This window comes from Papio anubis, chromosome 12, assembly GCF_008728515.1.
Source record: "Papio anubis isolate 15944 chromosome 12, Panubis1.0, whole genome shotgun sequence".
Lineage (NCBI taxonomy): Eukaryota > Metazoa > Chordata > Mammalia > Primates > Cercopithecidae > Papio > Papio anubis.
The window spans coordinates 62712199-62727490 of NC_044987.1; the positions used below are offsets into that span (position 1 = coordinate 62712199).

The following is a 15292-nucleotide window of genomic DNA, read 5'->3' on the forward strand; positions in this document are numbered from 1 at the left end:
TCTTAAAAAAAAATTTTATCGGCCAGGCACAGTGGCTCACGCCTGTAATCCCAGCACTTTGTAAGGTCAAGGCAGGCGGATCACCTGAGCTCAGGAGTTTGAGGCCAGCCTGGGTGACATGGTAAATCCTGTCTCTATAAAAATACAAATATTAGCCAGATATAGTAGCACATGCCTGTAGTCCCAGCTACTCAGGAGGCTGAGGTGGGAGGATCACTTGAGCCCAGGAGGCGGAGGTTGCAGTGAGCTGAGATCACACCAGTACACTCTAGCCTAGGAGACAGAGTGAGAGAAGAGAGAAGAGAAGAGAGAGGAGAGAAGAGAGAAGAGAGAAGAGAAGGAAAGAAAAGAAAAAAATGGAAGGAAAGAAAGGAAAGAAAGGGAAGGAAGGAAAGAAGGAAGGAAGGAAGGAAGGAAGGAAGGAAGGAAAAAAGAAAGAAAGACGAAGGAAGGAAGGAAGGAAGGGAGGGAGGGAGGGAGGGAGGGAAGGAAGGAAGGGAGGGAGGGAGGGAAGGAAGGAAGGAAGGGCCGAGTGTGGTGGTGGTTCACACCGGTAATCCCAGCACTTTGGGAGACTGAGGCGGGCAGATCACCTGAGGTCAGGAGTTCAAGACTAGACTGGCCAACATGGCGTAAACCCCTGTTCTCTCACTAAAAAATACAAAATTAGCTGGGCGCAGGTGCATGCCTGTAATCCCAGCTACTTGGGAGGCTGGGAGGTGGCAGAAGAACGCTGAACCCAGGGAGGCAGAGGTTGTGCGGTGTTGACACACTGCACTCCAGCCTGGGCAACAAGACACCCGCCTCAGCTGAGAATGGGAATAAGTTTGGGAGCCGGAGACGGGTGGACGGATGGAATGGAGACGGGAGATTATCCTTGAAAGGAACAGAAATCGTTTCTATCAAACATAAAATTTAGCTGGGAGAGGGAGTGGAGTGCTTGGTCCTGTTGGTTGGAGCTGGGAGGTGAGATCGAGCGTGAACTGGAGGTGGAGCTTGCAGTGAGCTGATCCGGCCAGACTCCAGCCTGGTGATGGGAGACTGGCCTCAAAAAAAAAGTTTCTTGGAAGAAAGAAAAGAAAAAGAAAAAGAAAAATAGCATTTAATTTTGAACATGAAGCATGTCACAAAAAAAAAAGAGCTTTTATTAAACACACACATTTCTTTTTTTTTTTTGGAGACTGAGTCTCACTGTGTCTCCCAGGCTGGAGTGCATGCCCATCTCGCTCACTGCAGCCCGGGCCTGGTTCACGTGGCCATTCTCCGCCAGCCTCCCAAGTAGCTGGACTACAGGCCCACACACCGGCTAGTTTTGTATTTTAGTAGAGACCGGGTTTCACCATGTTAGCCAGGATAGTCTCGGATCTCCTGACTTTGTGATCCACCTCGGGCCGCCTCCCAAAGTGCTGGGATTACAGGCTTGAGCCACCGCGCCCGGCCAACACACACATTTTCAAAGGGAGTGGAAATTGGTTCTTTTTTTTTTTTTTTTTTTTGGTGAGTCTTCACTCTGTCGCCCAGGCTGGAGTGCAGTGGCTGACCTCGTTCACTGTAAGCTCCGGCCTCCGGTTCGCCATTCTCCTGCCTCAGCCTCCCAGTAGCTGGGACTGCAGGCACTCCGCCACTGGCTAATTTTTTTGTATTTTAGTAGAGACGGGGTTTCACCGTAGCTAGCCAGGATGGTCTCTGGCTTCTGACCTCGATCCGCCGCCTCCCCAGCAGGGATTACAGGCGGAGCCATCACAAGCCTGCCTGGAATTGGTTCTGAGGTCACAATACCACAGATTATGATAGTTTATGGCCCTCCAAAGAGTCACACAACATAAAACAGACACACACAGTATATGTGTGGGTATGAAACTTCAGGGAGAAGATGATTAAGAAAATACAGGCCGAGCGCAGTGGCTCACACCTGTAATCCCAGCACTTTGGGAGGCCAAGGAGGGTGGATCATGAGATCAGGAGATCGAGACCATCCTGCCTAACACGTGAAACTCGCCTCACTAAAATGCAAAAAATTAGTCAGGGCATGGCGGGCGTAACTCCGTCGCCCCAGTTACTCGAGGTTGAAGCAGAATGGCACGGGCCAGGAGGTGGAGCTGTCAGGAGCCCAGACTTCAGGCCACTGCACTCCAGCCTGGCAAATGGTGAGCCAGACTCTGTCTCAAAAATATAAATAAATAAATAAATGAAAGAAAAAACAGTCCCATTACAGCAGGTAAAACTTAAAAACAAAAATAGTCTAATAATAAGGCAAGCAACCATGGGGAAGGGTGTATCAGATAACAGAAAAGGTTGAGAAACGCTAACTGACCCTTAACCATCTTTCCATTTTAATTTTATAGGTAAGAAATAAGTAGGGATGGGTGCGGTGGCTCACACCTGTAATCCCAGCACTTTGGGAGGCCGAGGAAAGCGGATCGCCTGAGGTTAGGAGTTCCAGACCAGCCTCGCTAACGCAGGAAACCCCATCTCTACTTTAAATACAAAAATTAGCTGATTGTGGTGGCAGGCACCTGTAATCCCAGCTACTCGGGAGGCTGAGGCAGGAAAATCACTCAAACACAGGTGGTGGAGGTTGCAGTGAGCCAAGATTGTGCCATTGCACTACAGCCTGGGAGGGAGGGAGGAAGGGAGGGAGGTGAGAGGGGAGAGAGGGAGATGGGAGTGGGGAGAGAGGGGAGAGGAGGGAGAGGAGGAGGGGAGGGAAGGGAGGGGGGGAGGAGCAGAGGGAGAGAGAGGGGGAGAGACGGAGGGAGGGAGGAAGAGGAGGGGAGGGGAGGGGGGAGAGAGGGGGAGAGAGAGGGAGAGAGAGGGAGGGAGAGGGAGGGAGAGGGAGGGAGGGAGAGAGAGGTGGAGAGAGAGAGAGAGACAGAGACAGAGACAGAGACAGAGACAGGGAGACAGATGCCAAGTATCTCATCCATGGTAACCAAGTCCACTGTCTCAAAACGGTTGTTTCAAACAGAGTATGACCAAAAGGAATTATAGGAACTATAATCATTTCTGGCAGTGAATGAGCAAAATGACTAAAAGGGATTATAAAAATGAAACATACATCAATTTAGGAACTGGTACCTATCAATGACCTATCTACCTTCCTCATGTAGTTGACAGTCAGATAAAACATATTAATCTTCCAACGGATGTTCAATATGATCTCTTTCTCCAGTACATTACAAGATCGTTCAAAGGCTCATTAAAAAACTGAGTTAACTGCTGACCTATACCAAATAACCATGTCTTTGTACTCATCTCCCAAATAGAACCTATCAGTGCCTAGTGATGTCTCTGGCACACAAAATCCTCAAAAAATATTTGAACCACTATTTCCCTCGACAAACAAAATAAACTTCCTATATCTGATCTGACTTTTGAAAACATAATTAGGTAGTTATAAGACATACTGAATTTTGAAAACATAATTAGGTAGTTATAAGACATATTGAAAATACTGACTGGACATGGTGGCTCACACCTATAATCCCAGCACTTTGGGAAGCCAAGGCAGGTAGATCACTTGAACTCAGGAGTTCAGACCAGCCTGGCCAACATGGTGAAACCTTGTCTCTACTAAAAATACAAAAATTAGCCAGGCACAGTGGTGCGTGCCTGTAATCCCAGTGACTCGGGAGGCTGAAGCAGGAGAATCACTTGAAACCGGGAGGGCGGAGGTTGCAGTGAGCCGAGATCGAGATCATGCCACTGCACTCCACAGTTAGACTACACCTCAAAATAAAATAAAAAGTAAAAAATAAAATAATAGTAAGAATATCATGTTCCATAAAACTGGTTTAAATTTTTACAGCATATCTCCAAGACAGTAGGTTAAGGTTTTTAAAATTATTGTTCAATCTTCTCTGTATTTTCCAGATTTTTAACAACGAATATGTATACAATGAACATGCATTCCAAATTTTTGAAACGGTAAAAAATAAACTACTGAATAATCCCCCAAATCAGAAAGGTTTCAACTTTCTTATATTATTTTTCTTATTTTATTTTAGTTTTTTAGAGACCTGCGTCCACTATGTTGCCTAGGCTGGAATGCAGTGGCAATTCACAAGTGTGATCACAGCACACCGCAGCCTTGAACTCCTAAGTGATACTCCTGACTCAGCCTCCATAATGGCTGGGATTACAGGTGCTTACCACAATACCTGGCACATTTCGACTTTCACTAAGAATAACCAGGCCGGCTGGGCGCGGTGGCTCAAGCCTGTAATCCCAGCACTTTGGGAGGCCAAGACGGGTGGATCACAAGGTCAGGAGATCGAGACCATCCTGGCTAACCCGGTAAAACCCCATCTCTACTAAAAAATACAAAAAAAAAACTAGCCGGGCGAGGTGGCGGGCGCCTGTAATCCCAGCTACTCGGAGGCTGAGGCAGGAGAACGGCGTAAACCCAGGAGGCGGAGCTTGCAGTGAGCTGAGATCCGGCCACTGCACTCCAGCCTGGGCAACAGAGCGAGACTCCGTCTCAAAAAAAAAAGAAAAAAAAAAGAATAACCAGGCCAGTTGCAGTGGCTCACACCTAATCTCAGCACTTTGGGAGGCTGAAGCGATATAAAGACCCTGTTCTCCACCAAAAAAAAAAAAGAACAAAAAACAAAAAGCAAAAACAAGACAACACAACAAACCAACAACAAAAATAAGAACAACCAAGTATCTCCTGTATACCACCACAGGTTTGAAACCTGGCCTCATACAATGTGTCACTTAACCAAATGTGTTTCCTTTATGGTTTCTCAGCTATTGCTGAGGTAATCCAAAGTAAATGAAAAGCAATTTACATGCCTACTAATTATCTCAAGCCATATCCAGGACTTTAAACCTTTCCCTCTGGTACTTCACATCAAGCTATGGCTTACCTGAGAACTTTTAAATATTTCCAATCATACGAATCAGGAGAATAATGTGTGGTATAGTCAGTGTAACTTTAAGAGAGCCAAACCTGCTTTTTATATGTACCAAAATTAGAAGTGTTTGTATTGGTTCCTAAAGTCAGGGTTGGTTTGTTACCAAAGAGCCCGCCACTGGTTGTACCAAATGAAGGTGCACTGGTTGTGCTGCTTCCAAATGTAGTAAGCTTGTTATTGCCAAACAGGGTCTAAAAAGAATAGAATACAGGAAAATTTAAAATAATATTAAGACACACACCAAACTAAATACAGGTTACCTCAGGTATATTGGATTGGGTACGGGGTGGGGGAAAGATGTCCCAACATTTATAAAAAAGGTAGAAGAAAGATGAATAAAGGCTATCAAAAAATATAAACACAGAATGCTTCTGGCCTGAAAAGTTAATGGTGACCCCTAAGGATTACCACTGAAACACAAGGAATCCAATGAAACCGGATTTCAGTGAGGCAAAGAAAAAAATAACAAGGCCATCAAATATCTTTTTACCTGTTAAGAGACATGTAGCAAATATTTACTTTGCCAGAAGAAATCATTACAAGAAAAACTTTGAACATGCTACAACATGGACGAACCTTGAAAACGCTACGCTAAGTGAAAGACACCAATCACAAAAGACCATATATTATGATTCCATTTACATGAAGTGTTCAAAATAGTCAAATCCATAGAGAGAAAGCAGGCTTAAGATGATCAGAGGAAAATCGGGAGTGACTGCCAATGACTATGGCATTTCTTTTTGGCACAATGAGTATGTTCTGAAACTACCGATAGTTGCACATTTTGTCGATATACTAAAAACCACCTAGCTGTACACTTTAAAGAGACAAATTGTAAGGCATGTGGACTATACATCAATAAATCTGTCACTAGAAAGTACTGGAAGCCAGGCACAGTAGCTCACGCCTGTAATGCCAGCACTTTGAAAGGCCAACGTGGGAGGATCACTTGAGGCCATGAGTTACCAGCCTGGCCAACATGGCAAAATCCCACCTCTACTAAAAAATACAGAAATTAAGGCCAGGCGTGGTGGCTCACGCCTGTATTCCTAGCACTTTGGGAGGCCAAGGCAGGTGGGTCATGAGGTCCTGGCCACCATGGTGAAACCCCATCTCTACTAAAAATACAAAAATTAGCTGGGCATGGTGGCGGACACCTTGTAATCCCAGCTACTCAGGAGGCTGAGGCAGAGACTGCAGTGAGCCGAGATCGTGTGCCACTGTACTACAGCCTGGTCAACACAGCGAGACTCCGTCCCAAAAAAAAGAAAAAAAAAAAATTAGCCTGGTATGGTGTCACATGCCTGTAATCCCAGCTACTTGGGAGGCTGAGGCACGAGAATCACTTGAGCCTGGGAGGGAGAGGTTGCAGTGAGCCAAGATCATGCCACTGCAGTACAGCCTGGACAACAGAACGAGACTCAGTTTCAAAAACAACCACCACCACCACCACAACAAAAGTATTAGAATGTCTTGAAGCATTATCTAATTTTCTCAATTTCTCACCTCAATTATCTGTCCAAAGTTTAAAAAAAGAAAAGAGAAATTTCAATCTCCATGAAAACAGGACCATATGTTTTAGGAACTTTGTGCTCCTTTTTTATAAGATGGAGTTTTGCTCTTGTTGCCCAGGCTAGAGTGTAATGGGGAGATCTTGGGTCACTGCAACCTCCATTTCCTGGGTTCAAGTGATTCTCCTGCCTCAGCATCTCAAGTAGCTGGGATTATAGGCACCCACCACCACACCCGGCTAGTGTTTTTTTGTATTTTCAGGAGAGACGGGGTTTCACCATGTTGGCCAGGTTGGTCTCGAACTCAGACCTCAGGTGATCCACCCGCCTCGGCCTCCCAGAATGCTAGGATTACAGGCGTGAGCCACCGCACCTGGCCCTTTTTTCTTTTTTTAACCAACTCACAACAGCAAGTTCAAAGCTTCTTCCATGAGTATCTCAACAATTTCAACAACCTGATCAACCCCAAAAACATTTCATTCCCAAATATCATACCAATTTATCACCTACAAAGGAGGGAAGAACTAGGAGTTAAAAATCATCTGATTCAAACAAAGCAAAAGAACTTGAATTTAGACTCAACAGTTTAACCAATGCTATCAGAAGCATTATGCACATAAGCACTGAGGCAAAGAAATTTTAAAAAGGAAAGAATTTACTAATGGAAAACAAACCTGAAGTTAACCTGAAATTACATCTTATATCAAATTGCCTTTTGTTCTCAAAATCAAATCATATTAGGCTGGTACAATAATATACCCAATAAAAAAATACTTGCAAGAAAGTCAAATCCTTAGAAGAAAATTCCTTTAACAAATCTACAGACATCTTCAAATTACAGTCAACTGTAGAAACCTACCGAACCAACAGCACCAAATCCAGTATTGGTCTGCCCAAAGAGACCTGTTCCTGTTCCAAATGCTGTCCCAGTGCTGGTGTTTGTAGCTGTCCCAAAAAGACCTCCAGGCTGTGAGGCTTGGGTTACTCCAAATAAACCCTGCAAAGAAGTTTATATAGATTAAAAGATACCCTACAATAGTTTCCGCATCGAGTCTCAGATTAACAAAAAAAAAAGTTACCATTTTTTCAAACTTATAATGACAAATACTAGGCTAAATAACTTAGATTTAGGTGAAAAGAACTAATCACTATCAAGCTGGGGAGTGGACTTAAAATCAAGTAACCAAAAATAATCAGCGAAAATAAATCAACACGGACTGAGGTAGTAGTGTTATGTTAAAGAGCCTTATTCCTTTTTCTGATAATGGAGTTTCGTTCTGTTGCCCAGGCTGAAGTGCAGTGGCACAATCTCAGCTCACTGCAGCCTCCGCCTCCTAGGTTCAAGTGATTCTGTTGCCTCAGCCTCCCAAGTAGCTGGGACTACAAGGGCACACCACCACATCCAGCTAATTTTTGCATTTTTAGTAGAGATGGGGTTTCACAATGTGCCCAGGCTGGTCTCAAACTCCTGACCTCAGGTGATCCATCTGCCTTGGCCTCCCAAAACGCTGGCGTGAGCCACTGCACCCAGCCAAAAGCCTTAATTCTAAATGAGACACTATACTCCTATACTCATTTCCAATGAGCAATCTGCATCATCCTATGTTTAACAATGTATTTTACTTATGCATTAATAAAGGAAAAATATTGTGCTAATAGACTTGCTGAAGAGGGAATTCACTGTGCTGTTTTTTAAAGTTTTATTGAGACACAATTCACACACCACAAAATTCACTCATTTATAGTGGACTATTCAGTGATGTTTTGCGTGTTCACAGTTGTGCAACCATCCCTACTATCTAAATTCTCACTACCCCCAAAAGAAATCCCAGACCCATCAGCAATTACTCCCCATCCCTAGGGAACCATTAATCTTTTTCTGTGGATTTTTTAAAAATTCTGAACATTTAATATGAATGGAGTCATTAAAAATGTGGTCTTTTGTGACAGACTTGTTTCATTAGCACGTTTTCAAGGTTCACCTGTGTTGTAGTATGTATCAGTACTTCATTCCAATTTATGGTTAAACAATATTCCATTATATGCATATACCACAATTGGTTACCCATTCATTGTTAATAGATCTTTAGGTAATTTCTACATTTTAGTCATTATGAATAATGCTGTCATGTTCATTTGTGTACAAGTCTGTGTCTTATTTTTCTTTGGTAAATCCCAAGATGTGCAACTGCTGGTTCATATCATAACTCTGTTTAACATTTTGAGGAACCACCAAACTGTTTTCTTAACGGGGTGGCACCATTTTACATTCCTACCATCAATGTATAACGGTTCCAACTTCTCCAGGTTCAATACTTACTACTGGCTTTTTTTTGTTTTTGTTGGGTCTCACACTGTCACCGAGGCTGGAGTGTAGTAGCGCGATCTCGGCTCACCACAACCTCCGCCTCCCAGGTTCAAGAGATTCTCCTGCCTCAGCCCCCCGAGTAGCTGGGACAACAGGCGGGCACCACTATGCCTGGATAATTTTTTGTTATTTTTAGTAGAGACGGGGTTTCACCATGTTGTCCAGGCTAGTCTCGAACTCCTGACCTTGTGATCTGCCCACCTTGGCCTCCCAAAGTGCTGGGATTAAAGGCGTGAGCCACCATGCCTGGCCTATTACTGTCTTTATTATATCTTTCAAGTAGGTGCAAAGTGGTATTTCATTTTGGTTTTCATTTGCCTTTCCCTGATGACTTAGGACGTTAAGCATATTATCACACCACTTACGTATCTTCTTTGGAGAAATGTCAATTCAAATCCTGGGCCCTTTTTAAATAAGTTATTGTCTTACTACTGAATTATAAGAGTTATTTATATACCCTGGATACAAGTCCTATATCACATATACGATTTTCAAATATTTTCTTCCATTTACAGGTCTTCTTTTCATTTTGATGATATCCCCTTGATACATAAATGTTTTTCTGCCATCTTTTTTTTTTTTTAGAGATAGGGTATCATTACCTTACTCAGGCTAGAGTGCAGTGGCCTATTCATAGCACGATGATAGTGCACTGCAGCTTCTAACTCCTGATCTCAGTGATTCCCCAACCTCAGCCTCCTGAGTAGCTGGGACGACAAATATGTGCTAAAAGGCCTGGCTAAAAGGTTTTAATTTTGAAAAAGCCCAATTTATCTATTTTTTCTTTTTCTGCTTTTGCTTTTGGTGTTGTATCTAAGATATTATTGTCTAACTAGGTTTCTTCTAACAATTTTATAATTTTAGCCTTGCATTTAGAAATTTGATCAATTTGGGCCGGGCGCAGTGGCTCAAGCCTGTAATCCCAGCACTTTGGGAGGCCGAGACGGGTGGATCACGAGGTCAGGAGATCGAGACCATCCTGGCTAACCCAGTGAAACCCCGTCTCTACTAAAAATACAAAAAATTAGCCGGGCGAGGCGGCAGGCGACTGTAGTCCCAGCTACTCCAGAGGCTGAGGCAGGAGAATGGCGTAAACCCGGGAGGCAGAGCTTGCAGTGAGCTGAGATCCGGCCACTGCAGTCCAGCCTGGGCGACAGAGCGAGACTCCGTCTCAAAAAAAAAAAAAAAGAAATTTGGTCAATTTTTGGCCAGGCATAGTGGCTCACACCTGTAATCCCAGCACTTTGGGAGGCCAAGGCAGTCGGATCACTTGAGGTCAGGTGTTCGAGACCAGCCTGGCCAACAGGTGAAACCCTGTCTCCACTTAATACAAAAAAATTAGCCAGGCACGGTGGTGCGCACATGTAATTCCAGTTACTTGGGAGACCAAGGCAAGAGAACCGCTTGAACCCAGGAGGCAGAGGTTGCAGTGAGCCAAGATCGTGCTACTGCACTCCAGTCTGGGCAACAGAGCAAGACTATCTCAAACAAAAAACAAACAACAAAAAACTGATCAATTTTAACTTTTGTAGTTAACTCAGTGCTGTGAAGAAAGAATCCAACCTCATTATTTTGCATGTGAATAATCAGTTGTCTCAGCACCACATGTTGAAAAGACCATTCTTCTTCACTGAATTGTTTTGGTATCCTTGTTGAAAATCAATTGTCTACAAATGTGAGGGTTTATTTCTGGACTCTCACTTCTATTCAATTGGTCTATGTCTCTCCTTATGCCAGTAACACAATTACTATTGCTTTATAGTAAGTTTTAAAATTGAGAAGTAAAGCCAGATATAGCTGCTCACACCTGACCTCAGTGATTCCCCGACCTCAGCCTCCTGAGTAGCTGGGACGACAATCATGTGCTAAAAGGCCTGGCTAAAAGGTAATCTCAGCACTTTGGGAGTGCAAGGAGAGCAGATTGTTTGAGCCCAGAAGCTCGAGACCAGCCTGGATAACTCAATGAAAACCCATCTCTACAAAAACTACAAAAATTAGCTGGACATGGTGGTGCCTGCCTGTAGTCCCAGCTACTTGGGAGGTGAGGTGGGAGGATCGCTTAGCCCAGGAGGCGGAGGATGAAGTGAGCTGAGTTCACGCCACTGCACTCCAGCATGGGTAACTGCAGCGAAGCCTGTCTTAGAAAAATAAATAAAATTGAGAAACATGAAGGCCGGGCACGGTGGCTCATGCCTGTAATCCCAGCACTTTGGGAGGCCGAGGCAGGTGAATCACTTGAGGTCAGGAGTTCGAGACCAGCCTGACCAACATGGTGAAGCCCCGGCTCTACTAAAAATACAAAATTAGCTGGGTATGGTGGCGCACGCCTGCAATCCCAGCTATGTGGGAGGCTGAGAAAGGAGAATCTCTTGAACCTGGGAGGCAGAGGCTGCAGTGAGCTGAGATCGTGCCATTGCACTCCAGCCTGGGCAACAAGAGCGAAAAATCCGTCTCAAAAAAAAAAAAAAAAAAAGAGAGAGAGAAGCCTGAGGGTCCTCCAACTTGTTGTTTTTCAAAATTGTTTTGGCTATTCTGGGTTCCTTCTTGTTCTTCCTTCAGTGTTTTTATCATGTAAAAGTGTCAAATGTTTTATCTATATCTACTGAGGTGATCATGTGGTTGTTTTTTAAATTATATTACCACAGTGTATTACAATGATTAATGATGATATGTTGAACCAATCTTCCTTGGATAAATCCCATTTAGTCATGGATTACGATCCTTTTTTGTTTGTTTGTTTGTGTGTTTGTTTTGAGATGGAGTCCCGCTCTGTCGCCCAGGCTGGAGTGCAGTGGCACAATCTCGGCTCAACTGCAACTTCTGCCTCCTGGGTTTAAGCAATTCTCCTGCCTCAGCCTCCTGCGTAGCTTCGATTACAGGCACCTGCCACCATGCCCAGCTAATTTTTGTATTTTTGGTAGAGATAGGGTTTCACCATGTTGGCCAGGCTGGTCTTGAACTCCTGACCTCATGATCCACCCCACCTCAGCCTCCCAAAGTGCTAGGATGACAGGCATGAGCCAGCATGCCCGGCTGATCTTTTTCATATGTACTGAAAGCAGTCATCTAGTATTTTGAAGACCTGGGGGTACAAGCATACTTTTTTTTCCTTGAGATTAAGTCTCGCTTTGTTGCCCAGGTTGGAGTGCCACGGAGCGATCCTAGCTCACTGCAACCTCTGCCTCCCCCTGGGTTCAAGCTATTCTTGTGCCTCAGCCTCCCAAGTAGTCAGGATTACAGGCACCAACCACTGTGCCTGGCTAAGTTTTGTACTTTTAGCAGAAACGGGGTTTTACCATGTTGGCCAGGCTGGTCTCGAACTCCTGATTCAAGTGATCTGCCCACCTCGGCAGTGATGGGATTACAGGCATAAACTACTGTGCCCAGCCCATACTTGTTTTTTAATCAGTAAAAGTATCTCTAATTTTAAGACAAGGCAAATTCCAAGTTCGGATCAATTACTCACATATCACTTCATTCTTTAATTTCATACTTCCCTAAAAAAGGTCCCTAGAAATAAACTAGTAATGACCATAAGGACCTTCTCTTTGGACACAGTATGGCTCTAAGTTGTAGGTCTCCCTTTAAAAAAAACAAAAAAAACAAAAAATTTCTTTGTACGATTCCCCCTAAGGGAACTAGATGAAAGCTCCCTTAGTTCCTGTTGTTGGCTATATTCCAAAATATAGTCAGTAGTAAGTATTTTCTCCTATCCCCTATAGAATGGCTATAGTCAATCTTCCAAGGCATAGCTTCAAGAGGGCCAAGTCCAGCCCACTAAGTAGTTCCTACTTAGTGATGAGAAAAATACTTTCAGAAAAGATAAGTGACCACCTCAACAGCATCTCAACAAGTAAAGAGTAGAGCCCAGGCTAGAATCTAGGTCTTAATTATTCTAAGACTTTGTTCTCTTCCCTTCATTAAATACCCTCAACTCTTAAGATCTGCAGTAGAGGTAGAATTTGCTAGTTAGACATGATTATTTAACTCTACAAGTAAGACTTGGAGGTAAATAACGGTCTGTTTCCTTACCATGGTGTTGGTGCTTGGCTGTCCTAGAGTGCTGGTATTACCAAAGGAAAAGCCAGTGTTCTGGGTGGTTGTGGCCTGGCCAAATGGTTTGCTGAAGAGGCTGGTAGTCTGCTGATTCTGTTGGCCAAAGAGACCACCTGGATTTGTTCCAAATCCAGTTGTACCTTTTAGGAAAAAGAAAAGAAAAAAAATGTAAACACCCAAAAATACAAAACCTTCCATTATCCAGTTATTTCAAGTCCTTATGTTATCTACTACCCTTCATTCACTACTTGATAACCTTTTCATTTTCCATCCTTCACCTAACTCTAGATTTAAACTTTAACTTCGTAATAACACCCTGACCCCAAGAAGTCTAACTAGGCTAAATGATCTTCCCTTGTAAGTCCACAGCTTCCTTCTATTTTACAAGATAATACACTAGAAGTCAGCATGTGTATTTTAAACTTGCTAGTCTAAGTTACTGAGAACAAAGGCCTCTTCTTTACATGAATATATCCAGCCCAGAGTCTGATATGTAATATTCAATAATGAATATGGGCCAGGCACAGTGGCTCACATCTGTAATAACAACACTTTGGGAGGCCAAGGCAGGAGGATCACTTGAGGACAGGAGTTCCTGAACAGCATAGGCAACACAATGGGACCCCATCTCTACAAAAAAATTGTAAAAATTAGTCAGGCATAATGACTTGTGCCTGTGGTTTTAGCTACTAGGGAGACTGAGGTGGGAGTATGGCTTGAGCCTGGGAGTTTGAGGCTGTGGGGAGCTGTGATGGAGCCACTGCACGACAGCCTGGGTGACAGAGCTAGACAGTGTCCTCCAACTCCCACCAAAAAACAGAAAAAATTAAGAAACATTAGCCAGGCAGAACGGTGGGAATATTACTTGGGCCCAAGAGTTCAAGGCTGCAGTGAGCTATGATTGCTCCACTGCACTCTAGCCCGGTCAACAAGGTGGGACTGTGTCTCAAAAACAAACAAACAAACAAAACGCATACTAACTAAATCATGGAATATCAAGATTGAAAAGTACATTAGGATGGACATGGTGGTTCACACTGGTAATCTCAGTACTTTGGGAGGCTGAAGCAGACAGATTGCTTGAGGCCAGGAGTTCGAGATCAGCCTGGTCAACATGGCAAAACCCCGTCTCTACTAAAAATACAAAAATTAGCCAATGCTGGCAGGCACGGTGGCTCATGCCTATAATTCCAGCAAGCTGGGAGGCTGAGATGGGCGATCACCTGAGGTCAGGAGTTCCGATCAGCCTGGCCAAGATGATAAAACCCCATCTGTACTAAAAATACAAAAAAATCAGCCAGGCATGGTGGTGGGCGTCTGTAATCCCAGCTACTTCAGAGGCTGAGGCAGAGAATTGCTTGAACCTGGGAGGTGGAGGATGCAGTGAGCTGAGATCACACCACTGCACTCCAGCCTGGGCGACAGAGCGAAACTCCGTCTGAAAAAACAAAACAATTAGGGCTTGGCACCATAGCTCACACCTATAATCCCAGCACTCTGGGAGGCCGAGGCTGGTTAATCGCCTGATGTCAGGGGTTTGAGACCAGCCTAGCCAACGTAGTGAAACCCCAACTCTATTAAAAATATAAAAAACTAGCCAGGCATGGTGGTGGGCGCCTGTAACCCCAGCTCCTCAGGAGGCTGAGGCAGGAGAATCACTTGAACCTGGGAGTTGGAGGTTGCACTGCACTGCAGCTTGAGCAACAGTGAGACTCCAACTCAAAAAATAAATAAATAAATAAAATAAAATTAGCTGGGTGTGGTGGCACATGCCTATAGAGTGGCTGAGGTAGGAGAATCACCTAAGCCCAGGAAGTCGGGGCTGCAGTGAGCTGTGATCACACCACTGCACTCCAGCATGGGCAATAGGAGTAAGAACCTAAGACCCTGTCTCAAAAAGAGAAAAGAAAAAGTAGGTTAAATATCACTTAAGTATGTATTTTTGTGTGTGTATGTGTATATACATCTCTTCAGAAGGCTATGAAAAGCTCTAATTTTTGCTTTTCTATACAGAGGCAAACTGGTGGATGGAGAAAGTGTAGAAGCAAAGTATATAACCTCTGGTTAGTTTTCTATATTTTGTGAACTTTGTATCATATATGTGCATTACTTTTGCAAAAGTAGTATTTTTGTAAAGTAAATTAGTCATCATCTTTAACTCCTCTTTCACATCCCACATTAAACCAATCCATCAGCAAATCCCATCAGTTCTATAATCAAACTGGGTCCAGAACCTCATCTTTTTTCTTTTCCATCCTTATTATTTTGAGACAGAGTCTTGCTCTGTCACCCAGGCTAGAGTGCAATGGTGTGATCTCAGATCACTGCAACCTCTGCCCCCCAGGTTCAAGGGATTCTCCTGCCTCAGCCTCCCAAGTAGCTGGGATTACAGGCACTTGCCACCATGTCCAACTAATTTTCATATTTTTAGTAGAGGC

At 43.9% G+C, this 15292-nt stretch overlaps 1 protein-coding gene across 7 annotated transcripts in view; it reads right to left on the bottom strand.

The window, feature by feature from the left end:
• Positions 1 to 15292, bottom strand: part of NUP98 (nucleoporin 98) — a 130978-nt gene that overhangs the window by 87702 nt on the left and 27984 nt on the right. For 5 of the 7 annotated variants that reach the window (XM_031653231.1, XM_031653233.1, XM_031653232.1 and 2 more), the window contains exons 8-10: positions 12831 to 12994; positions 7290 to 7427; positions 4972 to 5110 (exon numbers count right to left, since the gene is read on the bottom strand). In XM_031653231.1, coding sequence (XP_031509091.1) covers positions 4972 to 5110; positions 7290 to 7427; positions 12831 to 12994 — 441 coding nt within the window. The remainder of the gene's footprint in view (positions 1 to 4971; positions 5111 to 7289; positions 7428 to 12830; positions 12995 to 15292) is intronic. The other 2 variants (XM_031653235.1, XM_031653234.1) reach the window with 2 other exon arrangements.